At 44.8% G+C, this 26,943-nt stretch overlaps 1 protein-coding gene across 2 annotated transcripts in view; it reads left to right on the top strand.

Annotated features, from left to right (window-relative positions):
- LOC110530138 (spectrin beta chain, non-erythrocytic 1) overlaps positions 1-26,943 on the top strand; it is a 133,574-nt gene that overhangs the window by 66,495 nt on the left and 40,136 nt on the right. For both annotated transcript variants that reach the window (XM_021612995.2, XM_021612985.2), the window contains 13 exons: positions 3,026-3,177; positions 11,566-11,739; positions 12,393-12,484; positions 14,206-14,402; positions 15,437-15,549; positions 18,146-18,333; positions 19,303-19,420; positions 19,977-20,135; positions 22,367-22,669; positions 22,851-23,004; positions 23,723-24,593; positions 25,433-25,570; positions 25,680-26,436. In XM_021612995.2, coding sequence (XP_021468670.2) covers positions 3,026-3,177; positions 11,566-11,739; positions 12,393-12,484; positions 14,206-14,402; positions 15,437-15,549; positions 18,146-18,333; positions 19,303-19,420; positions 19,977-20,135; positions 22,367-22,669; positions 22,851-23,004; positions 23,723-24,593; positions 25,433-25,570; positions 25,680-26,436 — 3,416 coding nt within the window. The remainder of the gene's footprint in view (positions 1-3,025; positions 3,178-11,565; positions 11,740-12,392; positions 12,485-14,205; positions 14,403-15,436; positions 15,550-18,145; positions 18,334-19,302; positions 19,421-19,976; positions 20,136-22,366; positions 22,670-22,850; positions 23,005-23,722; positions 24,594-25,432; positions 25,571-25,679; positions 26,437-26,943) is intronic.

Below are 26,943 nucleotides of genomic sequence, written 5' to 3'. Positions count from 1 at the left end.
CAGTGTAGTTCCTTGAGGGCCATTGTATCAGTTTAACGGGGAATATACACAGCTGTTATTATAACCAAAGAGAATTACCTTAGGAGCTAATACTGTCGGCATTTGATAGAGGTATCGGGTGAACAAAAGGACTTGAGTTTCTGTATGCTATCTCAATCACGCCATGAGTAGTAAATCATGAAATATACACCCCCGCCTTTCTTCTTCCCGGAGAGTTCTTTATTCCTCTCTGCACGATGCACTGAGAACCCAGCTGGCTGTTTGGACGGGGTCAGTAGATCCGGAGAGAGCCGCGATTCCGTGAAACAGAGTATGTTACAGTCCCTAATGTCTCTATGGAAGGAGATCCTCTCCCTGAGCTTGTCTACTTTATTGTCCAGAGACTGAACATTGGCAAGTAATATACTTGGACGCGGTGGATGGTGTGCACGCCTCCTGAGTCTGACTAGAAGTCCACTCCGAATACGTCTTCTCCGCCGGAAGCATCTTGGAGCAGCCTCTGGGATAAATTGCCCTGGGTGGCACAAACAAAATATCCAATTCGGGAAAGTCTTATTCCTGGACGTAATGCTGGTGAGTTACAGCCGCTCTGATATCCAAAAGTTTTTTTCCGGTTGTATGTAAAAACACACTTTCTGGAATAATCATTTTAGAAATAACACACAAAAGAAAATACTGCAAAGCTGCTTAGGAGCTAGAAGCAAATCACATTTTATTGGTCACATACGCATGGTTAGCAGATGTTAATGCAAGTGTAGTGAAATGCTTGTGCTCCTAGTTCCGACCATCTAACAAGTAATCTAACAAAGCAAAGCTGCTATGTCTGTCGGCGCCGTCTTGCTGTGTCACTTAGCCTACAATATGTGCAGAAGACTGTCTGCCATTTACACTGAACAAAAATATAAACGCAACATGTAGTGTTGGTTCCATGTTTCATGAGCTGAAATTAAAGATCCCAGAAAATGTATATACGCACAAAAATCAGATTTCTCTGAAATGTTGGGCACAAATTTGTTTACATCCTTGTTAGTGAGCATTTCTCCTTTGCCAAGGAAATCCATCCACCTGACCGGTGTTTCATATCAAGAAGCTGATCAAACAGCATGATCATTACACAGGTGCACCTTGTGCATGGGACAATAAGGCCATTCAGTTTTGTCACACAACACAATGCCACATATGTTTTGAGGGAGTGTGCAATTGGCATGCTGACTGCAGGAATGTCAACTAAAACTGTTGCCAGATAATTTAAAGTTAATTTCTCCTACATGAGCCACTTCCAATGTTGTTTTAGAAAATTTGGCAGTACGTCCAACCAGCATCACAACCGCGGACTGCGTTTATGGCGTTGTGTGGGCAAGCGGTTTGCTGATGTCAATGTTATGAACAGAGTGCACCATGGTGGTAGTGGGGTTATGGTGTAGGCAGGCATAAGCTACGGACAACGAAAACAATTGTATTTTGTCGATGGCAGTTAAATGTGTTGTGCCATTGTTGTGCCGCCGTCACCTCATGTTTCAATATAATGCACAGACCCATCTGTAGGACCTAAAACATATATTTCAATTGACTGATTTCCTTATGTAAAATCATTGCAATTGTTGCATGTTTTTATATTTTTGTTCAGTATATGTTAGGATATTGTCATCCTGTGAGAATAGCACCAGCTATGCTAACAACATTTAGTTTGCACAAACAAGACTTGCTATTTAAAGATGGCCTAAACAAATAAGTATTGAAGTATGTTAGGAAAATTGCAATTGGCTCAGAACAGGGCATCATGGCTGGCCCTTGGATGCACACAGACAGCTAATATTAATACTATGCATGTCAATCTCTCCTGGCTCAAAGTGGAGGAGAGATTGACTTCATCACTACATGTATTTATGAGAGGTATTGACATGTTGAATGTACTGAGCTGTCTGTTTGAACTACTGGCGCACAGCTCGGACACCCTTGCATACCCCACAAGACATGCCACCAGAGGTCTCTTCACAGTCCCCAAGTCCAGAACAGACTATGGGAGCCGCATGGTACTACATAGAGCCATGACTACATGGAACTCTATTCCACAGTACTACATAGAGCCATGACTACATAGAACTCTATTCCACAGTACTACATAACTCTATTCCACAGTACTACATAGAGCCATGACTACATAGAACTCTATTCCACAGTACTACATAGAGCCATGACTACATAGAACTCTATTCCACAGTACTACATAGAGCCATGACTACATAGAACTCTATTCCACATCAAGTAACTGAAGCAAGCAGTAGAATTAGATTTTAAAAAACATAAAAAATACACCTCATGGAACAGCAGGGACTGTGAAGCAACACAAACATGGCCACAGACACATGCATACACACACACACACACAAGATAACATATGCACCATACACACGTACATGGATTTTGTTCTGTAGATATGTGGTAGAGTAGGGGCCTGAGGGCACACAGTGTGTTGTGAATGTTTTGGAATGTCTAAACTGCCTTAATTTTGCTGGACCCTAAGGAAGAGTAGCTGGTGCATTGACAGCAGCTAATGGGGAACGATAAATACAATGTTTACTTAACACTTACCTAGCCTGTGAAATGTTAATATTTACAGTACTTGTCTGTCTTTCTGTGAAAGCTAGCTACTTTGTACCTCTTAGACATAGGAAGCTACACCGTTAATCCAAGAACAGTGACGACCTTGGTGTAGGTTTTCATCAAAAGACGAACGGTAGCAAAGGCCCACAGCCAGTCAAACAACCGGGGACACCTGGCATAAACAGGAAGAATGAGAGGAACATGCTGTTTCTGTCGAGAGGCCTGCAAACACTCACGTTCTACTCTGTTAGCCGCACACCTGGAGTGTTTAGCTTTGTAATCTACATTGTGTGTGACAGAGAGACTAAAGAAGAGCACGCGTCAGTTGAACTGTAAAATACCCCCAGGTGATAACCTGGTTAATATGATAGAACACAGAAGTGAAACTAACCCCTTGATCACAATCTGCTCCTTCTTGTAGATGAGCGTGAGGCGGTGCAGAAGAAGACCTTCACCAAGTGGGTCAACTCCCACCTAGCCAGAGTGTCCTGCAGGATCACTGACCTCTATATGGACCTGAGGGATGGACGCATGCTCATCAAACTACTGGAGGTCCTCTCTGGGGAGAGACTGGTACGTTAGACAGTCAGACTGATTTCCCAGTCACACAGAGTAATAATTCACCTTAAAAATTGAATTTATTTTTGTCAAAATTATTTCACTTTAGGATTGCTGTTCCAAACGATTCCTCCATGATTCTACCCTATATGCATACATTCGGCCCATGCATAGCTAATATGCTTCACTGATTAAAAAATATATATATATAATAATCATTCAGGGCACACGTACAGTGCATTTGGAAAGTATTCAGACCGCTTTTTCTACATTTTTCTATGTTACAGCCTTATTCTAAAATGTATTAAATATATACACTGCTCAAAAAAATAAAGGGAACACTAAAATAACACATTCATGAATGAATGAAATATTCTTATTAAATATTTTTTTCTTTACTTAGTTGAGTGTGCTGACAACAAAATCACACAAATTATCAATGGGAATCAAATTGATCAACCCACGGAAGTCTGGATTTGGAGTAACACTCAAAATTAAAGTGGAAAACCACACTACAGGCTGATCCAACTTTGATATGTCCTTAAAACAAGTCAAAATGAGGCTCAGGTAGTGTGTGGCCTCCACGTGCCTGTATGACCTCCCTACAATGCCTGGGCATGCTCCTGATGAGGTGGCAGATGGTCTCCTGAGGGATTTCCTCCCAGACCTGGACTAAAGCATCCGCCAACTCCTGGACAGTCTGTGGTGCAACGTGGCTTTGGTGGATGGAGCGAGACATGATGTCCCAGATGTGCTCAATTGGATTCAGGTCTGCGGAACGGGCGGGCCAGTCCATAGCATCAATGCCTTCCTCTTGCAGGAACTGCTGACACACTCCAGCCACATGAGGTCTAGCATTGTCTTGCATTAGGAGGAAGCCAGGGCCAACCGCACCAGCATGTAGTCTCACAAGGGGTCTGAGGATCTCATCTCGGTACCTAATGGCAGTCGGGCTACCCCTGGCGAGCACATGGAGGGCTGTGCGGCCCCCCCCAAAGAAATGCCACCCCACACCATGACTGACCCACCGCCAAACCGGTCATGCTGGAGGATGTTGCAGGCAGCAGAACGTTCTCCACGGCGTCTCCAGACTCTGTCACGTGCTCAGTGTGAACCTGCTTTCATCTGTGAAGAGCACAGGGCGCCAGTGGCGAATTTGCCAATCTTGGTGTTCTCTGGCAAATGCCAAACGTCCTGCATGGTGTTGGGCTGTAAGCACAACCCCCACCTGTGGACGTCGGGCCCTCATACCACCCTCATGTAGTCTGTTTCTGATCGTTTGAGCAGACACATGCACATTTGTGGCCTGCTGGAGGTAATTTTGCAGGGCTCTGGCAGTGCTCCTCCTTGCACAAAGGCGGAGGTAGTGGTCCTGCTGCTGGGTTGTTGCCCTCCTACGGCCTCCTCCACGTCTCCTGATGTACTGGCCTGTCTCCTGGTAGCGCCTCCATGCTCTGGACACTACGCTGACAGACACCGCAAACCTTCTTGCCACATCTCGCATTGATGTGCCATCCTGGATGAGCTGCACTACCTGAGCCACTTGTGTGGGTTGTAGACTCCGTCTCATGCTACCACTAGAGTGAAAGCACCGCCAGCCTTCAAAAGTGACCAAAACATCAGCCAGGAAGCATAGGAACTGAGAAGTGGTCTGTGGTCACCACCTGCAGAACCACTCCTTTATTGGGGGTGTCTTGCTAATTGCCTATAATTTCCACCTGTTGTCAATTCCATTTGCACAACAGCATGTGAAATGTATTGTCAATCAGTGTTGCTTCCTAAGTGGACAGTTTGATTTCACAGAAGTGTGATTGACTTGGATATACATTGTGTTGTTTAAGTGTTCCCTTTATTTTTTTCAGCAGTGTATTTTTTTCCTCCTCAATCTACACACAGTACCCCATAAAGCTGTTTGCAAATGTATTAACAATGAAAAACTGGTATCACTTTAACATAAGTATTCAGACCCTTTTACTCATTACTTTGTTGAAGCAGCAATTAGAGCCTAGAGTTTTCGTTGTCTTGGCTGTGTGTTTAGGGTCGTCGTATTGGCAGGTGAACCTTCACCCCAGTCTGAGGTCCAGAGCGCTCTTCATCAAAAATCCCTCTGTACTTTGCTCCGTTCATCATTCCCTCAATCAGTCTCCCAGTCCCTGCTGCTGAAAAACATCCCCTCAGCATGATGCTGCCACCACCATGCTTCACCGTAGGGATGGTGCTAGGTTTCCTCCAGATGTGATGCTTGCCATTCAGGCCAAAGATTTCAATCTTGGATTCATCAGACCAGAGGATCTTGTTTCTCATGGCCTGAGAGGCCTTTAGGTGGCTTTTGGCAAACTCCAAGCGGGCTGTCGTGTGCCTTTTTTTTTTTTACTGAGGAGTGGCTTCCGCCTGGCCACTCTATCATAAAGGCCTGATTAGTGGAGTGCTGCAGAGATGGTTGTCCTTCTGGAAGGTTCTCCCATCTCCACAGAGGAGCTCTGTCAGAGGGACCATCAGGTTCTTGGTCACCTCCCTGACCAAGGCCCTTCTCCCCCAATTGCTTAGTTTGGCTGGGGCAGCCAGATCTAGGAAGAGTCTTGATGGTTCCAAACCTTTTCCATTTAAGAATGATTGAGGCCACTGTGTTCTTGGGGGATCTCCAATGCTGCAGAAATGTTTTGGTACTCTTCCTCAGATCGATGCCTAAACACAATCCTGTCTCGGAGCTCTACGGACAATTCCTTCGACCTCATGGCTTGGTTTTTGCTCTGACATACACTGCCAACTGTTGGACCTTATATTGACCTTTTCCAAATCATGTCCAATCAATTGAATTTACCACAGGGGGACTCCAATTTAAGTTGTAGAAACAACTCAAGGATTATCAATGGAATCCAGATGCACCTGAGCTCAATTGAGTCTCTTAGCAAAGGGTCTGAATATTTATGTAAATAAGGTATTTTCTGTATGGGTCTGAATACTTTCCGAATGCAGTGTATATTTTTCTACTTGAAAGAGTATTTGTAGTCATAGGTGTTCCTCATATTGCTCTTATCTGGGTTCTATTAACGGTGCAGCAGTATCTCTCATAACATAGTATGTAGCTATGTTACACACTGTAAATATAACTCCCTCGTCATATCTCAGATTCAACATTATAAAACCAGCCACACCTTAACTGCTCTCTCCCTCTGGTAAATAATATATTTAAAGCAGCCCCGGTAAAGGCAAGGTCATGGTGTATATGGAAACTATGGAGATGTTATGAGTAAGGTTGCAAACCTACCAGTCATTTATCAAAGTTACCAGAATCTTCAGTAATTTTTGTAAGTAACTGAATCTATGGCAGTCTATCGTGACTTGGGTCATTTATACTCAAATAACTTTTAAAACCTTCCAAATATTGAGTTGTACCCCTTTTTGACCTCAGATCAGCTTCAATTCGTCAGGGCATGGATTCTACAAGGTGTCGAAAGCGTTCCACAGGGATGCTGACCCATGTTGACTCCTACGCTTCCCGCAGTTGTTTCAAGTTGGCTGGACTTCCTTTGGGTGGTGGACCATTCTTGATACACACGGAAAAATGTTGAGCTTGAAAAACCCAACAACAGTGCAGTTCTTGACATAAACTGGTATGCCTGGCACCTACTACCATACCCTGTTCAAAGGCACTTAAATATTTTGTCTTGCCCTTTCACCCTCTGAATGGCACACACACACAATCCATGTCTGTTGTCTTTAACCTGTCTCCTCCCCTTCATCTACACTGATTGACGTGGATTTAACGAGTGACATCAAAGGATCATAGCTTTCACCTGGTCAGTCTGTCATGGAAAGATCAGGTGTTCCTAATGTTTTGTCCACTCAGTGTGGTGTTCATTTTTTATGTCTGTGTCCATATTGTCCATGAGTTGCTAGTAGATGGACCATACGGTTCAAGAGAAAATAGCCTAAATATTGAAAAAAGTATCTAATCAACAATGGCATTATTTTGCAACTCTTCCAACTGGTGACTTTTTAACTGCCACCAGTTTGAGCCAAGTCATTGACAATAAAATAGGCAAATTCAAATAGTAAAATATATAAGTGTGTAAAAAATTAAGGATATTTCATGCTGAAATCCTCATAAAAAAATAACGGTATTCACTTAGTTAATAGTTTATATTTAGGATCAGCTTTGTCATTGTTTATTTTAATGAATTATTTGATATTTTTGACATGATCAGTCCACACAGAGGGCCTGAGATAATTAGACGCCTATAACAATTTGAAGTACCCGAAAGGGTATTGTGTTAAATTACATAAAATCTAGTAGTTTACTGGTCAACTTTGGGTAACATATCCTCCCTTTGCAACCCTAGTTGCGAGCAGTTCAGTTGAGGACAGAGCAGAGAAGTAGAGAGTTTACACTCTGATAGAGTTTCAGACTGGGTCACAGATTGGGTTACAGGGATCATGTGGTCTCTCATGGAAACTTCTTGGAGGCTTACACTGAACGATCCATCCAGGCATCTGTTGCTTGAGCAACAACATTTGAAAATGTGATAAATTCATCTTGCCTAGTACAATAGAACTGCTCAAGCAACAGCTGCCTGGGTGGATTGTTCAGTTAACATCTGCCTGTTATTTATTTAATGAGGACAATTTTGTACAGATTTTTTCCCTAGTTTGTATTGGTAATTGTCCATAAAGCGCTGCTCCGCTTTTTTGACATTATCAACAAAACATGTCCGACAGGCCCTAGTGTTGTCGCACCTGGACTGCTGCTCAGTCATCTGGTCAAGTGCCACAGAGGGACATTACAGTTGGCTCAGAACAGAGCAGCACTGCTGGCCCTTAAATGTACACAGAGAGCTAACATCAATGACATGCATATCAATCTTTCCTGGCTCAAAGTAGAGATTGCCTGCATCACTACTTATCCTTGTGAGGTATTGACATGTTGAAACTACTAACACACAGCTCGGACACCCATGCAAGACATGCCACCAGAGGTTGCTTCCATAGTCTGTGTGCTAGACTGTGGAAGGCGCACAGTGCTACATTGAGCCATTTATCGGATTTGAAAAAACAGATAAAACGACACCTTATGGAACATCTCGGTTTGTGTGTCTATGCGTCTACATGCTGTTTGTATGTTTTGTATTGTACAAAAAAAATGTAACCGGAACAACGCAGACTGAAGACACGCACTCTACACACACGTATATTTTAATATTGTTGTGGTGGTATTATAAATGTTGTAGTACATCATTACAGCACTATCTTATTGTGTTTTTTGTTGTTGTTGTGATGTGCCTTAATGTGTTTAACCCAGGAAGAGTAGCTACTGCCTTGGCAGGAACTAATGGGGGTCCATAATAAATACAAAATGTGACACAAACTGACATACACATGTATAACCTACATGAACCACAAACACACTGATGCAGACCTAATTATATACATTCAATGCACCAAGCATGTGCGCTAGCATGCAGTTACACATACAGACTGCTTACAATTGAATGCTAGAGGCCAAGCTAGGTTAGGAGACCTTATGCAGACTGGAGTTGGATTAAGGCAAAACCAAAACATCAGCACGGTGGTGGTGGCAGCAGCACATGACGTCAGAGGGCGAACTTCACTCTGAGCCAATGAAATGTTCCACCTTAGCGGCTGTGCTGAAGGAGGGGAGAGAAGCAATTATCACTGCAGAATTGCCACAAAAAAAAAAAGATTTAGCGAAGTTGGCACTGATGGGTTTTATTAACTATGTCCCATTTCAGCTCACTCTCCCCTCTCCCCTCCCTTTTGAAAGGCAGCTCTCTGGAATCAAAATGCGATTAAGCCTGACTACTGCCCCTACGACGTTCAGTAGATCGTGCCAAGATCATGCCCTCCATTGAGGGCATTGACGGGTCTTTGCTGTGAGAAAGATCTGACCACAGTTTCAACTCACTCAGTGAATGCAGTCTACTGTGGTCCCTTCAAAATATGAGCCCTTCGCTCTGAGATTTGAGCTTCTTTTCACCGCTACGAGGAAATGAGGCAAAAGAAACTACAACAAATGGAAGAATTTCAAAAGCGGGGTTGCTATGATGGAGTGAAAGGGAAGCAGAGGGAGAAATTATCAATGAGATCTTTGATATGGAAAGACTGGCGGAGGGGCCTACAATGGAGTCCAGCAAAATGATCCAAACTCAAGCCAACCTCCATTTCTCAACTGTTTCAGGAAGCATAGGAATGCTGTGTTAGAGTTCACTCCACAGAACACTACATTAAAATGCCAGATGGGTATCTCTCTGATCTGGTGTTATTTGTGTTAGACAGAGGAGATACCCACTGGTGTTCTCCAGCTGTCTCAACAAGGCCAGGCCCTGAGTACTTCCTGGGTCATGACCCCTGGAAAATTGGTTCTAGCCCTGGGGAAGCTCTAGATGACCTGTCTCTACATATGGCATCACAGGTCTGTCCTTCCAGACGTATCGGAGATCTCATTTCCTCTTGGTCATTTTAGGATTACTTAGTGTAACACACAAAAATACATGATATATACACACACTGAAGTCCCATAGATACAGTGCCTTGCGAAAGTATTCGGCCCCCTTGAACTTTGCAACCTTTTGCCACATTTCAGGCTTCAAACATAAAGATATAAAACTGTATTTTTTTGTGAAGAATCAACAACAAGTGGGACACAATCATGAAGTGGAACGACATTTATTGGATATTTCAAACTTTTTTAACAAATCAAAAACTGAAAAATTGGGCGTGCAAAATTATTCAGCCCCTTTACTTTCAGTGCAGCAAACTCTCTCCAAAAGTTCAGTGAGGATCTCTGAATGATCCAATGTTGACCTAAATGACTAATGATGATAAATACAATCCACCTGTGTGTAATCAAGTCTCCGTATAAATGCACATGCACTGTGATAGTCTCAGAGGTCCGTTAAAAGCGCAGAGAGCATCATGAAGAACAAGGAACACACCAGGCAGGTCCGAGATACTGTTGTGAAGAAGTTTAAAGCCGGATTTGGAAAAATATTTCCCAAGCTTTAAACATCCCAAGGAGCACTGTGCAAGCGATAATATTGAAATGGAAGGAGTATCAGATCACTGCAAATCTACCAAGACCTGGCCGTCCCTCTAAACTTTCAGCTCATACAAGGAGAAGACTGATCAGAGATGCAGCCAAGAGGCCCATGATCACTCTGGATGAACTGCAGAGATCTACAGCTGAGGTGGGAGACTCTGTCCATAGGACAACAATCAGTCGTATATTGCACAAATCTGGCCTTTATGGAAGAGTGGCAAGAAGAAAGCCATTTCTTAAAGATATCCATAAAAAGTGTTGTTTAAAGTTTGCCACAAGCCACCTGGGAGACAAACCAAACATGTGGAAGAAGGTGCTCTGGTCAGATGAAACCAAAATTGAACTTTTTGGTAACAATGCAAAACGTTATGTTTGGCGTAAAAGCAACACAGCTCATCACCCTGAACACACCCATCCCCACTGTCAAACATGGTGGTGGCAGCATCATGGTTTGGGCCTGTTTTTCTTCAGCAGGGACAGGGAAGATGGTTAAAATTGATGGGAAGATGGATGGAGCCAAATACAGGACCATTCTGGAAGAAAACCTGATGGAGTCTGCAAAAGACCTGAGACTGGGACGGAGATTTGTCTTCCAACAAGACAATGATCCAAAACATAAAGCAAAATCTACAATGGAATGGTTCAAAAATAAACATATCCAGGTGTTAGAATGGCCAAGTCAAAGTCCAGACCTGAATCCAATCGAGAATCTGTGGAAAGAACTGAAAACTGCTGTTCACAAATGCTCTCCATCCAACCTCACTGAGCTCGAGCTGTTTTGCAAGTAGGAATGGGAAAACATGTCAGTCTCTTGATGTGCAAAACTGATAGACATACCCCATACAGCTGTAATCGCAGCAAAAGGTGGCGCTACAAAGTATTAACTTAAGGGGGCTGAATAATTTTGCACGCCCAATTTTTCAGTTTTTGATTTGTAAAAAAAGTTTGAAATATCTCATAAATGTCGTTCCACTTCATGATTGTGTCCCACTTGTTGATTCTTCACAAAAAAATACAGTTTTATATGTTTATGTTTGAAGCCTGAAATGTGGCAAAAGGTCGCAAAGTTCAAGGGGGCCGAATACTTTCGCAAGGCACTGTATGTCCTCAAATAATGCACATCACTTTTCTTGTATAGACATTCTTAAATCTGCCTACCTCAAGGATTAAAGAAGTCTGCTAAGTAGGTCATCAACCCAGGGAGTCAATGCCTCAAGTCAAAATACACAAAACTAAACCATTTAGATTGTTGGCAGTAGAATGTCAGAGATATGAAGAGTATGAGTGACACTAATGTAATTAGACTGCTAGTACAACCTCTGTCCCTCTTTATTTCCCCTCCGCAGCCCAAGCCCACTAAGGGGCGCATGCGTATCCACTGCCTGGAGAACGTGGACAAGGCCCTGCAGTTCCTCAAGGAGCAGAGGGTCCATCTGGAGAATATGGGCTCCCACGACATTGTCGACGGCAACCACCGCCTCACCCTCGGCCTAATCTGGACCATCATCCTCCGCTTCCAGGTCAGCTGATGACTCACTCACATATCGTGCATGTGCTGATTATAAAGTGAGAGAGCACAGTTGGTAAATTATGACATTTTTATAAATTGTAATAAATAAAAAAATCCCACTTAAATCCACAGATGTGGGTCAATGTCACTCAAACAAAGACAGGAAGTGGGTTGCGTTTGTTTATTTGTATATCGAGAAAGTGCTGAGGTGGTGTTTGTGCCTGTCACTCAATGCAGGTGGGTGCATTCCAGTGTGTGTGTGGGCACGTATTTGTTCTATGTGTGTGTGTGCCAGCCTAAGTGCATATAGATGTTGTCTCAGTCTGTGTATAGTGGTTGTCTCTGTCTCTGTGTATAGTGGTTGTCTCTGTCTCTGTGTATAGTGGTTGTCTCTGTCTCTGTGTATAGTGGTTGTCTCTGTCTCTGTGTATAGTGGTTGTCTCTGTCTCTGTGTATAGTGGTTGTCTCTGTCTCTGTGCATAGTGGTTGTCTCTGTCTCTGTGCATAGTGGTTGTCTCTGTGCATAGTGGTTGTCTCTGTCTCTGTGCGTAGTGGTTGTCGCTGTGCGTAGTGGTTGTCGCTGTGCGTAGTGGCTGTCGCTGTGTCCTGATGATGGCTGGCATTGTTTGACCATTTTGTTATTCTGGGGTATGTGCTTCTCAGATCCAGGACATCAGAGTGGAGACTGAGGACAACAAGGAGAAGAAGTCTGCTAAAGATGCCCTGCTGCTGTGGTGCCAGATGAAGACTGCAGGGTGAGTGACCACAACACCAGCAGCAGCACCACTACAGCATCACCACAGCACCAACAGCTTGAGGCATACTCTACTATAGCACGCAGTCAGCAGAATAATCCAACACATTATGGTCAACAGATAGTTTAGATTACAATCAACGACATCGAGAGTATATGTGAAAACATATATAGGAACATTCTGGCCTAGCCCAGTATACACTGGGTGTACAAAACATTAGGAACACTTTCCTAATATAGAGTTTCACCACCTCTTGCCCTCAGAACAGCCTCAATTCGTCAGGGCATGGACTACAAGGTATCGAAAGCATTCCACAGGGATAATGCCTCATGTTGACTCCAATGCTTCCCATAGTTGTGTCAAGTTGGCTCGATGTTGTTTGGGTGGTGGACCATTCTTGATACACACAGGAAACTGTTGAGTGTGGAAAACCCAGCAGCGTAGCACTTCTTGGCACACTCAAACCGGTGCGCCTGGCACCTACTACCGTACCCCGTTCAAAGGCACTTAAATCTCACCCTTTGAATGGCACATAGACATTCCATGTCTCAATTGTCTCGAGGCTTAAAAATCATTTTTTCACCTGTCTCCTCTCCTTCATCTACACTGAGGTGGCTGTGATCCATTTTGATTTCAGGCTGTAACACAACAACATGTAGAATAAGTCGAGGCGTATGAATACTCTGACGGCCCTGTAAATGGGACACAGCAGTCTCAGGAATCACATGGCCTTGAGAGAAACACCTCGCATCAGTGATATTTCACATTCAATGCTGTGTTTAACACAAATGATTTGACTAAAGGGGATCTGTAGAGGAACCCAGGGTGGACAGCAGAACCGATGAAATCCCAGCGAGGGTGTCACATCAGACATCACAGTCACAGCCTAAATGTCAGACTGTTTAGAACAGCAGCATGAACAGCCCTGGGCTACATGATTTGATAAGTCAATTCACTCATCAACAAAGCCAACACTGCTATAGCCCAGCTTCAAATAGAAAAATCACCATAGTTAAACATGTTTAATGAAGAAAGGCATCTGTTTCACTGAAGAGGGAGTCAGAGGCTGGAGATTTTATGTAAATATTATATATTCTTCAAAAGTCGCAACAAATCGCCACCTAAGATTTATCTTGACTGAGAGATTTTCTTTTAGTAAGACAGGCCAAAACACACAACTTTCACCTTCCTAATCTTGAGTTGCACCCCCATTTGCCCTCTGAACAGCCTCAATTCATCGGGGCATGGACTCTACTAGTAGTCTAAAGCGTTCCACAGGGATTCTGGCCCGTGATGACTCCAATGCTTCCCACAGTTGTGTCAAGTTGGCTGGATGTCCTTTGGGTGGTGGACCATTCTTGATACACACGGGAAACTGTTGAGCGTGAAAAACCCAGCAGTGCTGCAGTTCTTGACATAAACTGGTGTGCCTGGCACCTACTACCCTACCCCGTTCAAAGGCATTTAAATATGTTGTCTTGCCTATTCACTCTCTGAATGGCACACATACACTATCCATGTCTCAATTATCTAAAGGCTTAAACATCCTTCTTGAACCTGTCTCCTCCCCTTCATCTACACTGATAGAAGTGGATTTAACAAGTTACATCAATAAGGGATCATAGCTTTCACCTGGATTCACCTGGTCAGTCTGTCATGGAACGAGCAAGTTTTCTTAATGTTTTGTACACTCAGTGTATGTTTTTGTATCTGTTTTCCAGATATCCCAACGTGAACATTCACAACTTCAGCACCAGCTGGAGAGATGGCATGGCCTTCAACGCCATCCTCCACAAACACAGACCTGACCTAATAGACTTTGACAAGCTGAAGAAGTCCAACGCCCACCACAATCTGCAGAATGCCTTCAACCTGGCAGAGCAACACCTGGGCATCCACAAGCTGCTGGACGTAGAGGGTTCGTACAGAGTACACACATCCAAACACACACACACGCAATACATGCACACACAAACACAGACGTACTTAACTTGCATTACACACTTAGAATATAGTCATCTGTGCATGACTCTGAACATTTGTACATAATCATGGAATACCATAGCCTGGTTGAAAACATTCAGTTTACCGAACAGTGAGGAGGAGGAGGCTGCTTAAACTTCTGTAACATACTGTGCTCTATCCCTGTCTCTCATGCACCTGTCAGTGTTTTATACCATTATGGCAGTACATGAATACTCACGCATTTTCAGCCTGACCTAATTTATGCTCTTACAGTATGCCTGTATGAATACATGACAACTTGAAAACTGTTACTACTGTATAAGGCTTGCAGAAACCACTTCATGAGTAGTTTGAGAGGCTGTTACTTCTGGGTCTTACTTTAATGTAGTTCACAGGGTAGCTGACAGCCCCATAATGGGGACATTTACAAACAGAAAGGCACATTCACTGCTAGACCTCGTCCTTTTCCAGTGTGACAGCGTAATGGCTGTCTTAAATGCCCAGTGTGTTTTTATCTCAATTTCAAATCCTTTCTGGGTAACAATTAAACTACCTTACTGTGATTTTGTTTTTAATAAAACAATAAAATGAAATACTCTAACTACATCCCACAAAAAGGCAGACATTTAAGGTAGTATTTTCAAACACCTCTTACATATATCTAAATCATGTTTTTGACTGCACGGGGTCTTTTTAAATATTTTATAGGAGGTGGTTTTGGGATCTCAGCATGTCTTCTCAGAGGCCTGCAGTGAGGGGAACAAAGACTGAGGCGTGAGAACGCTCCCGTGTATTGTTCTGACGGAAAATAGCCCCTCTACTCCAACCACCTCCCTCCTAAACATGGCTCCTAAATCAAATAAATGCCATTTTTCTCAGCCGAGCAGCACGGAAGCCAAACCATCTGATGTCTGAAGATGAAGGAAACATGGACGAGTCAAAGCTGTATTTGTCTGACTCTTAGTGTGTGTGTGTATGTGTGTACAGATATCAGCGTGGACCACCCGGATGAGAAGTCCGTCATCACCTATGTTGTGACCTACTACCACTACTTCTCCAAAATGAAGGCTCTGAAGGTGGAGGGAAAACGTATTGGGAAGGTGAGTGGTCAGAGTTCATATGTCCCCAATCTGAATCACAAGAGTACAAAGTCTCATATCCCGTACTTCTCCAAGTACACTCATTCCCTTAGATCAGTGGTTCCCAAACTTTTTATAGTCCCGTACCCCTTCAAATATTCAACTTCCAGCTGCGTACCCCCTCTAGCACCAGGGTCAGCACACTCTCAAACGTTGTTTTTTGCCACCATTGTAAGCCTGCTACACACTATACAATACATTTATTACACATAAGGATGAGTGAGTTTGTCAGAACCTGGCTTGTGGGAAGTGACAAAGAGACCAGGGCACAAATAATAATCAGTATGTTTGCTCTTTTATTTAGCCATCTTACATCTAACTTTATTTGTGAATAACTCACCACAGGTTAATGAGAATGGGTGTGCTTGAAAGGATGCACATTACTCTGCAATGTTGGGTTATATTGGAGAGAGACTCAGTCTTAAACCGTTTTCCACACAGTCTGTGCCTGTATTTAGTTTCATGCTAGTGAGGGCCGAGAATCCACTCTCACATAGGTACGTGGCTGCAAAGGGCATCAGTGTCTTAACAGCACGATTTGCCAAGGCAAGAAACTGAGCGCAGCCAAATCCAGAAATCTGGCAGTAGCTTCTGATTAAATTCAGGTTTCACAGAACCGTTTGTTGCAATTTCGTTGAGGCTCTCTTGTTCAGATATTGGTAAGTGGACTGGAGGCAGGGCATGAAACGGATTATGAATCCAGTTTTGTGTCATCCGTTTTGGGAAAGTACATGTGTAATTGCGCACCCAACTCACTCGGGTGTGTCGCTATATCACATTTGACATTGTCCATAAGCTTGAGTTAATTTGCACACAAATCATACAATGATGATTTATTTTTGGCAGTGAAACGAGGCTACTCAGGCGAAGAAGAGAGTTTTAAAAAAACTTCACCCAAATGAATAGCCCCATTGGAAAATACACTGCTCAAAAAAATAAAGTGAACACTAAAATAACACATCCTAGATCTGAATGAATGAAATATTCTTATTAAATACTTTTTTCTTTACATAGTTGAATGTGCTGACAACAAAATCACACAAAAATTATCAATGGAAATCAAATTTATCAACCCATGGAGGTCTGGATTTGGAGTGACACTCAAAATTGATGTAATGTCCTTAAAACCAGTCAAAATGAGGCTCAGTAGTGTGTGGCCTCCACGTGCCTGTATGACCTCCCTACAACGCCTGGGCATGCTCCTGATGAGGTGGTGGATGGTCTCCTGAGGGATCTCCTCCTAGACCTGGACTAAAGCATCCGCCAACTCCTGGACAGTCTGTGGTGCAACGTGGCGTTGGTGTATGGCGCGAGACATGTCCCAGATGTGCTCAATTGGATTCAGGTCTGGGGAACAGGCGGGCCAGTCCATAGAGTCAATGCCTTCCTCTTGCAGGAACTGCTGACACACTCCAGCCACATGAGGTCTAGCATTGTCTTGCATTAGGAGTAACCCAGGGCCAACCGCACCCAGCATATGGTCTCACAAGGGGTCTGAGGATCTCATCTCGGTACCTAATGGCAGTCAGGCTACCTCTGGCGAGCACGTGGAGGGCTGTGCGGCCCCCCAAAGAAATGCCAACCCCACACCGTGACTGACCCACCGCCAAACCGGTCATGCTGGAGGATGTTGCAGGCAGCAGAACATTCTCCACGGCGTCTCCAGACTCTGTCACGTGCTCAGTGTGAATCTGCTTTCATCTGTGAAGAGCACATGGCGCCAGTGGCGAATTTGCCAATCTTGGTGTTCTCTGGCAAATGCCCAACGTCCTGCACGGTGTTGGGCTGTAAGCACAACCCCCACCTGTGGACATCGGGCCCTCATATCACCCGTTTGAGCAGACACATGCACATTTGTGGCCTGCTGGAGGTCATTTTGCAGGGCTCTGGCAGTGCGCCTCCTGCTCCTCCTTGCACAAAGGCAGAGGTAGTGGTCCTGCTGCTGGGTTGTTGCCCTCCTACGGCCTCCTCTACGTCTCCTGATGTACTGGCCTGTCTTCTGGTAGCGCCTCCATGCTCTGGACACTACGCTGACAGACAGAGCAAACTTTCTTGCCACAGCTCGCATTGATGTGCCATCCTGGATGAGCTGCACTACCTGAGCCACTTGTGTGGGTTGTAGACTCCGTCTCATGCTACCACTAGAGTGAAAGCACCGCCAGCATTCAAAAGTAACCAAAACATCAGCCAGGAAGCATAGGAACTGAGAAGTGGTCTGTGGTCACCACCTGCAGAACCACTCCTTTATTGGGGGTGTCTTGCTAATTGCCTGTAATTTCCACCTGTTGTCTATTCCATTTGCACAACAGCATGTGACATTTATTGTCAATCGGTTTTGTTTCCTAAGTGGACAGTTTGATTTCATAGAAGTGTGATTGACTTGGAGTTACATTGTGGTGTTTAAGTGTTCCCTTTATTTTTTTGAGCAGTGTATAAATGTACTGTTTTGTAAATGTGAAGTTAGGGAATGCCTGCCTCGAAGCATATTTCCCACAGTAGCTGTAATCAGTATACAATGCATGTACTCTTCTACTGATTCACCTACTTCATCTCCCAGGTGCTGGACAATGCCATTGAGACAGATAACATGATTCAGAAATATGAGAGTCTGGCCTCTGACCTCCTGGAATGGATTGAACAGACCATCATCATCCTCAACAACCGCAAGTTTGCCAACTCCTTAGTGGGGGTGCAGCAACAGCTTCAGGCCTTCAACACCTACCGTACCGTGGAAAAGCCCCCCAAGTGAGAGAGAGACACACACACACACACACACACACACACTTAAATGCACATGCCCAAACACATCCGAGTTCATATATTGTCTTCCACTATGTCCTCCATCTACCTCCCAAGTTTCCCACACGCTTCATACCATCAGCTTGACTTGGAATTTACTCTAATATTACAGTATCTGTTCCCAGAATAGACTCACCATGGACATAATGGAAACATTCATGGATTTTATATGTGTAGACAAGTAATATCAGATTCATAGCTAGTCACCGTGTGAACTAATGCCTCTGGGTTCTGAGAAGTAACTTCAAAGAAAAGACAAACCCACACACTCCTCTTGCTAGTATCACTATTTTTTATTCAAGCTTCGTCTTGGCCTGCAGGTTGTTTGTCTTGAATCTTGTCTTGGAATCAGCACTGAGTGATTTCTGCTAGATGAGAAAGTTGCAAAGTTAAAATTGGCCAGATTGTAAAAATTCATTAAAACAAAAAGCTTTTTGATCTTCCATTTAAGGTTAGGATTAAGCATCAGGGTTGGCAGTTAAGGTTAGTTTTAGGTTTATAATCAGATTTTATGACTTTGTGGCTGTGCCAGCTAGTGACCACTGCAGAGCTGCCTCCGAAACAAAATTCATGATGAAATTCACTAACCTGCTCTTAGCCTTGGCATTCCTCAAAGCTTTTTTCTGAATTCCAGTTTTTCATGGCTAAAAGCAAAGCTTTTTCAGACAGATGTTTCAGCCTGTTGAAATTGACTTTGGCACCATTTCTACAGAGGCAACAATGTCACCCCTACTGCTGACAAAATATATATTCTTCTGTGGCCTACTGGCAGGAAAATAATGCTCATCTTTTTGTTGATAGCTGGAGTTGCATGGGTCAAGGCAAACGCCACCAGCCATTAGAGTGGAATTGGCCTAATCTCCCTGGCAGGTTTACACAGCATTACAATTATGTTATTCTCTTTGTTTCTGTCAGGTTCACAGAGAAGGGCAACCTGGAGGTTCTCCTCTTCACCATTCAAAGTAAGATGAGGGCCAACAATCAGAAGGTCTACATGCCACGGGACGGCAAACTCATCTCAGACATCAACAAGGTGAGACCTAGTGCTCCTTAATAAAGAACAGGCTTATCTCAACAGCCTGGCTAAAACAAACACTCAGAAATCCTTGTGTCCTCGATTAGGTTGGAATTGATTAGTGATTGACAGACAGTTTAAGGGCGGTAAGCTGATCGACAGAGGGTTCAAGTAGATTTAATGGATAGACATGGTGGTTTCTGTGAGTTTAGTATAGTTAATGACAGGAAGATTTACTTTGCTTTGGGGGATTGTACAGTTGCTAGGTGGGTTTAGCTTACATCACCATAGCTACCAAGGATAGTGGGAGTGAACTTTGGGAGGAGCGGGAATGGGGTGTTGGCGGGAACTACAGCAACATTATTCCCTGGTGGCTAGGGTGCCGCGGGCGGTGTAGTAGCCGATCAGGGGTGCCGGAGGGAGGCAGCCACTTGTCAAAATACCGCCTAATCGGCCGCCTAATCTTGCCTAATGGGGGGGGCAGCCCTGAGTACAGTAGATGTATTAGGTCCATAGAGTTCTGTACGGTGAACCTGTATGACCGTTACTTGAACGTGTGTGTCTCTCCTGTCAGGCCTGGGAGAGGCTGGAGAAGTCTGAGCATGAGAGGGAGCTGGCGCTGAGGACGGAGCTTATTCGTCAGGAGAAACTGGAGCAGCTGGCCCGCCGCTTCGATCGCAAGGCTGCCATGAGAGAGACCTGGCTGAGTGAAAACCAACGCCTCGTCTCGCAGGTAACACACACTCATTGATACACACACACACACTGGTGGTACACACTAACAATGACACTACTCCTACTGTACATTATCTACCTGAACTGTTTTGGTTCATAGCCATCATCCACTCTGGTCATGGACAATGAAGTAATTTACTCCCCTGTCTCATCCTCATGATGTTCACCCATTTAATATCTCCCTGGTAGTTCTCTTCAGACCCATTTAATATCTCCCCGGTACAGTAGTTCTCTTCAGACCCATTTAATATCTCCCCGGTACAGTAGTTCTCTTCAGACCCATTTAATATCTCCCTGGTACAGTAGTTCTCTTCAGACCCATTTAATATCTCCCTGGTACAGTAGTTCTCTTCAGACCCATTTAATTTCTCCCCAGTAGTTTTATACAGACCCATTTAATATCTCGCTGGTACAGTAGTTCTCTTCAGACCCATTTAATTTCTCCCCGGTAGTTTTATACAGACCCATTTAATATCTCCCTGGTAGTTTTATACAGACCCATTTAATATCTCCCTGGTACAGTAGTTCTCTACTGTCGTGTCTTTACTATCATTAAATGAAGACTTTAAGTTTTTATCAAAGATTCTCTGTAATTAGTATTACGCGATCAAACTGATTAATCATGTAACTGTAATTAACTAGGAAGTCGAGGCACCAAGGAAAATATTCAGATTGCAAAGTTATAATTTCCCAATATAACCTTTCAGATATTTTCATATCTGATCAATCGTCTTCTGATTAATGAATTATTTATTTTACCTCACGTTAGTCTCATTCCAAACGTTGTAAATTGTTGGTTATCTGCACGAACCCAGTCTTCACTATGATTCATCCATACATCAATTGTCTTAGTTAATAATAAATAAATGATATAAGTAATTCACAGAAATGCATAAACAGTCAATATGGTTACAAAAAATGATAAGGGAATGTGCCCTAGTGGGCTAAACCGGCATCACGGCTCGGTGAACAAAATGGGGAGTGGGGGTCAGCTGAGAAGTCACTACAGAGTTAATAATTAACAATTGAAATGCTAATCCTTTACACATGAACGCTCACTCATTCGGAAACAATTGCGCTATATATATATATATATATATATATATAGATAGATACAGTATCTATCTCTCTATCTATCTATCTATCTATCTATCTATCTATCTATCTGCTCAGTGTGTAGTCTTGATCGCTGTTGAAAAGTTTGTCTCTTTTGTAGAATTGTCCGTCTCTCTCTCTGTCTCGGTGTAGTGGTTATAGTGGATAGTTCAGAGTGATATTCATTCATGTTGTAGAATGGATGTTTCGGCGGAACTTCGCGTTCAATGATACTGAATTCCTAGCTGCAGACAATTAATATCAAAGACTTGTTCTTATTCTGTCAGTATCGATAGTCTAAGAGTTTAACCACGTGGTATGGTTAAAAGATTCAGCAATGGTCTCCCGTGATTGAGAGAAACATGGTCTGAGAATTTCTCAAAGTTGGGTTTTATTCGGAATTGCAGAAAAGGGGCTGTCCCAGGATGTCTGACCCTAACTGGGCTCAGGGGCGGTCCTCTGATTTAGTTCAACTCAAAAGGGAATTTAAGTTTTCTTCATTAAACAGTCCAAAATCACATTACACAATTATACAAACAGTATCATACACATTCATTCATATTATACAACAATTAGATGTAAACCTCATATCGGAGGCTATTATATAAACAGTGTTACGGTAATGTGTCCACACCGTCTCCCATGAGCTTCCCCAAGTTGTAACAAACAGACCAGTTCGTAGCTGGATTCTTCACCGATCTTTTATACCTTCTCCGGAACATGAAATTTGTTTGGACCTCAAGTTCTTTGAGGTGGAAGAAATTCCTTTCTCTATGAAAATTCACTCCGTCTCTCTTATACTGTGTGGCCATGAGGCACGGTCTTCTCCTCAGGAATTTACGACCTCTCTCTGACCACAGCAGCCTAGTTGGAGGCAAGAGGGAGGCTCTTTTGTACCCAAAGAGGGCAACGTCATGACACTACAGACCCATTTAATATCTCCCTGGTACAGTAGTTCTCTTCGGGACCATTTAATATCTCCCTGGTAGTTCTCTACAGACCCATTTTAATATCTCACTGGTACAGTAGTTCTATACAGACCTATGTAATATCTCCCTGGTAGTTCTATACAGTTAGATACAACCCCATATATCACCTCACTCCTTTCTTTCCCTTGCTCCCTCCCTCCGTTAGGACAACTTTGGCTTCGACCTGCAGGCAGTGGAGGCTGCCACCAAAAAGCATGAGGCCATTGAGACGGACATCGGCGCCTACGAGGAGCGTGTGCAGGCTGTGCTCTCTGTGGCCAAGGAGCTGGAGGCGGAGAACTACCATGACATCAAGCGCGTGACTGCGAGGAAGGACAATGTGCTGCGTCTGTGGGAGTACCTGCTGGAGCTGCTGAAGGCCCGGCGCATCCGGCTGGAGATGAACCTGGGCCTGCAGAGGGTCTTTCAAGAGATGCTCCACATCATGGACTGGATGGACGAGATGAAGGTGAGGAAGATGGTGGTGATGATTGAGGGATAGATTGGGGACAATGTGGTTGGATGGTGCGATAAGAACAGTCACATTTTGTGATGTACGAGCAACTGTCTTTGGCTTAGTTACATTGCCCACTATTGACCCCAGTGACCTGTGATCTTCCTGACCCTGTTGCTGTGCCCTGTATCTTCAGATGCTGCTGCTGTCCCAGGACTATGGGAAACACCTGCTGGGAGTGGAGGACCTGCTGCAGAAGCATGCTCTGGTGGAGGCTGATATCGCCATCCAAGCCAACCGCGTCAAAGCCGTCAACAACAACGCTCAGAAGTTCGCCATCGACGCAGAGGGTGAGTCACGTGCTGGGATTAGTCAGTTTTGTGTGGTAGGTGATTTATTTTTGCTCTCTCTGTGGGTGATATCTGTAGGCTATATTTGGATGGAGCGTAAAAGCAGGAGAGATTATGGATGAATTGTATCCTTAAGGGTATAGCTATACACTGAGTGTACAAAACATTATGAACACCAGCTCTTTCCATGAGACTGACCAGGTGAATGTTATGATCCCTTATTGTCACTTGTTAAATCCACTTCAATCAGTGTAGATGAAGGTGAGGAGACAGGTGAAAGAAGGATCTTTAAGCCTTGAGACAATTGAGACATGGAATGTGTTTCTGTGCCATTCAGAGGGTGAATGGGCAAGACAAAATATTTAAGGGTTTGATTTAAGTGCCTTTGAACAGGGTACGGTAGTAGGTGCCAGGCGCAACGGTTTGAGTGTGCCAAGGACCGCAACGCTGCTGGGTTTTCCACACAAGTTTCCTGTGTGTATCAAGAATGGTCCACCACCCAAAGGACATCCAGCCAACTTGACACAACTATGGGACGCATTGGCGTCAACATGGACTAGCATCCCTGTGGGAGGCTGTCTACACCTTGTAGAATCCAAGACAATGCTGCCACCTGTCAGAAAAATAAGTCCTTGTTCTTTGTCAGTTATATAAGCTTGTATTTTCAGTTTAAATGATAGGTGTTTTGAGTGTGACGTGTTCCTGTCCCCCCTTTTAGGCTACAAGCCCTGTGACCCCCAGGTGATCCGAGACCGCATGGCCCACATGGAGTTCTGCTACGCAGAGCTGAGCCAGCTGGCCGCCGATCGCTGCGCCCGCCTGGAGGAGTCCCGCCGCCTCTGGAAGTTCTTCTGGGAGATGGCCGAGGAGGAGGGCTGGATCCGGGAGAAGGAACAGATCCTGTCCTCGGAGGACTGTGGCAAGGACCTGACTGGGGCCGTGCGCCTGCTGAGCCAGCATCGCGCCTTCGAGGACGAGATGAGCGGTCGCGCTGGCCACTTGCAGCAGACCATCAAACAGGGAGAGGAGCTGGTGGCCGCCGACCACTTCGGAGCCGACAAGATCTGCAAACGCATCCAAGACATCCAGGCGCAGTGGGCGGCCCTGGAGGGGCTGTCTGCAGTCAGGAAGGCCCGGCTGGAGGAGGCCTGCAACCTGCACCAGTTCCAGGCTGACGCCGATGACATCGACGCCTGGATGCTGGATGTTCTCCGCATCGTGTCCAGTGCTGATGTTGGCCACGACGAGTTCTCCACCCAGGCCCTGGTCAAGAAGCACAAGGACGTGGCCGAGGAGATCACCAGCTACCGACCAGTCATCGACGCCCTGCACGAGCAGTCCAAAACCCTACCCAAGGAGCAAACTGGCTCAAAGGAGGTGCAGGGGCGCCTGGCAGGCATTGAAGAGCGCTACAAGGAGGTAGCTGAGCTGACCCGGCTGAGGAAACAGGCCCTGCAGGATGCCCTGGCCCTCTATAAGATGTTCAACGAGGCGGCCGCCTGTGAGGTGTGGATCGATGAGAAGGAGCAGTGGCTCAACAGTATGGAGATACCAGAGAAACTGGAAGATCTGGAAGTGGTTCAGCACAGGTAGACATCTAGCCTAACCATGCTTATCGAGTTCAGATGCATTATGTCAGTTGATCAATTTGGAGATCGGTTGTCATTTCAAGACAACCCTTTCTCTTGAGGCAGACTTGAGACATAGAACTCCCACAGTGAAACCCCTGTGCCAATGAAATTCAGAATATTTCCCATGTTTGCAATATCTTTGTATGTCTGTCAGAGCTAGAATTAAATGTATGTGCACATTGGAAGGGATGTGTGAAACAAATACTTTTTATGCCAGCTAGGGTGGGCCGCTAGTGCAAGGTGTGGAAACTAGAATCCTGTAATTCACTTCCCACTTAGCAACAGAGCCTACAATGTTTTAAAGCCAAATCATTCTAAAGTCTTCCCACACTGAGAAGAAACAGGCTGTGTCCTCAGTTAGCTTAGTGTTTTGGACAGTAGTTCAATGGCTTGTTTACTCCGTGTGTCTCTGGTCTGAAATGATGTCTCCCCCTCCACACTGTTTACTCACTGTCCACCGCATGGAACCATTCCCAGACTCCTGTTTCATTGGCTTTGCTTCTATATACTGACAGCTGGAACATGGCATTACAGTTTAGCTGGAAACAAAGCATGTTAACAGAATTAACATTAAAATCACATTGTTTCCATCTGCTTATTTCTCCTCCGCCCCCTATTCTACACCCCTCTACCCCTTCTCCCTCTCTCTACCTCCTCCTCTCCCATTATTTGTCCATCTCTACCTCTTCCCCCTCTATCCCCTCTCTACCACCTCTTCCGCCTCCAACCCTCTCTTCCTCCTCCCCCTCCCTCTTCCTCCTCCCCCTCTCTATCCTCCTCACCCTCTTCCCCCGTAGGTTTGAGAGTCTGGAGCCAGAGATGAACAACCAAGCATCCCGCGTTGCTGTGGTGAACCAGATTGCTAGGCAACTCATCCACAACGGTCACCCCAGTGAGAAGGAGATCAAAGCCCAACAGGACAAACTCAACACCAGGTCGAGTAACATCCTACATCAATCTCAACACCAACTACATTTAACCTCAGTTAAAAACCTCTAGTGGAAATGTATTCTCCCCTGACTGTGTGTTTCTACGTCACTCTAGATGGAGCCAGTTCCGTGACCTAGTTGACCTGAAGAAAGACTCCCTCAACTCAGCTCTGGGCGTGCAGAACTACCACCTGGAGTGCAATGAAACCAAGTCGTGGATCCGTGAGAAGACCAAGGTTATCGAGTCCACCCAGGAGCTGGGCAACGATCTTGCCGGGGTCATGGCCCTACAGCGCAAACTCACCGGCATGGAGCGTGACCTGGCTGCCATCGAGGACAAGCTGGGAGAACTGGGGAAGGAGGGGGAGTGCCTGGCGACTGAGCACCCTGACCAGGCCCAGGGCATCATGGGTCGTCTGGGGGAGATCACAGGGGTGTGGGATGAGATGAAGGGCACCTTGAAGAATCGCGAGGAGTCTCTTGGCGAGGCCAGCAAGCTGCAGCAGTTCTTCCGGGAGCTGGATGACTTCCAATCATGGCTGTCCAAGACCCAGACGGCCATCGCTTCAGAAGACATGCCCAACACACTGACTGAGGCCGAGAAGCTTCTGGCGCAGCACGAGGGCATCAAGAACGAGATCCGCAACTACGAGGAGGACTACCAGAAGATGAGGGACATGGGTGAGATGGTGACCCAGGGCCAGACGGACGCCCAGTACATGTTCCTGAGGCAGAGGCTGCAGGCCCTCGACACGGGCTGGAACGAGCTGCACAAGATGTGGGAGAACCGTCAGAACCTACTGTCCCAGTCCCATGCCCACCAGCTGTTCCTTAGGGACACCAAGCAGGCTGAGGCCTTCCTCAACAACCAGGTAACATCACATTGCACACTTCTGTAGGGCTGACACCATTTAGTCGACTGGTAGATTGTTTGGTTGATAGGCTGTTGCTTGACCGAGATTTCTTTAGTCGAGCAGTAGCAAACATTTTTTAAATAATTAATGGTGTACCAGACAATGGTCTGATTTGCGCCTGTCTGAGTGGGCTAATCTATTGAGAGGCCGTGGGGATGGCACAGTCCATCATTCTAAGATGTGCTACTGAAATTGTATATGGTTATATTATATAACAAAAATGGTGAAACACGAATAAAAATAATCCCATTTTTATTTGCTTTCTCCCGCGTTGGATAGCAGTCGCTGTCCGCCGGTCTAAAACATCAGTGTGACGTTGAATTGGTGCCTTTTCCAAACTATGTTGCTATTTGCATAATAGCAAAGATAACCGGTGTATTGGTGTTGAGAACAATGAGGCAGAAGTGGAGTTAGGAGATGAGAAAACAGCCCTTGCCTTAATTGTCTAAGAAAAGTGAGGAGATA

This window comes from Oncorhynchus mykiss, chromosome 1 (genome assembly GCF_013265735.2).
Source record: "Oncorhynchus mykiss isolate Arlee chromosome 1, USDA_OmykA_1.1, whole genome shotgun sequence".
Lineage (NCBI taxonomy): Eukaryota > Metazoa > Chordata > Actinopteri > Salmoniformes > Salmonidae > Oncorhynchus > Oncorhynchus mykiss.
This window is presented reverse-complemented; position numbering and strand designations above follow the sequence as displayed.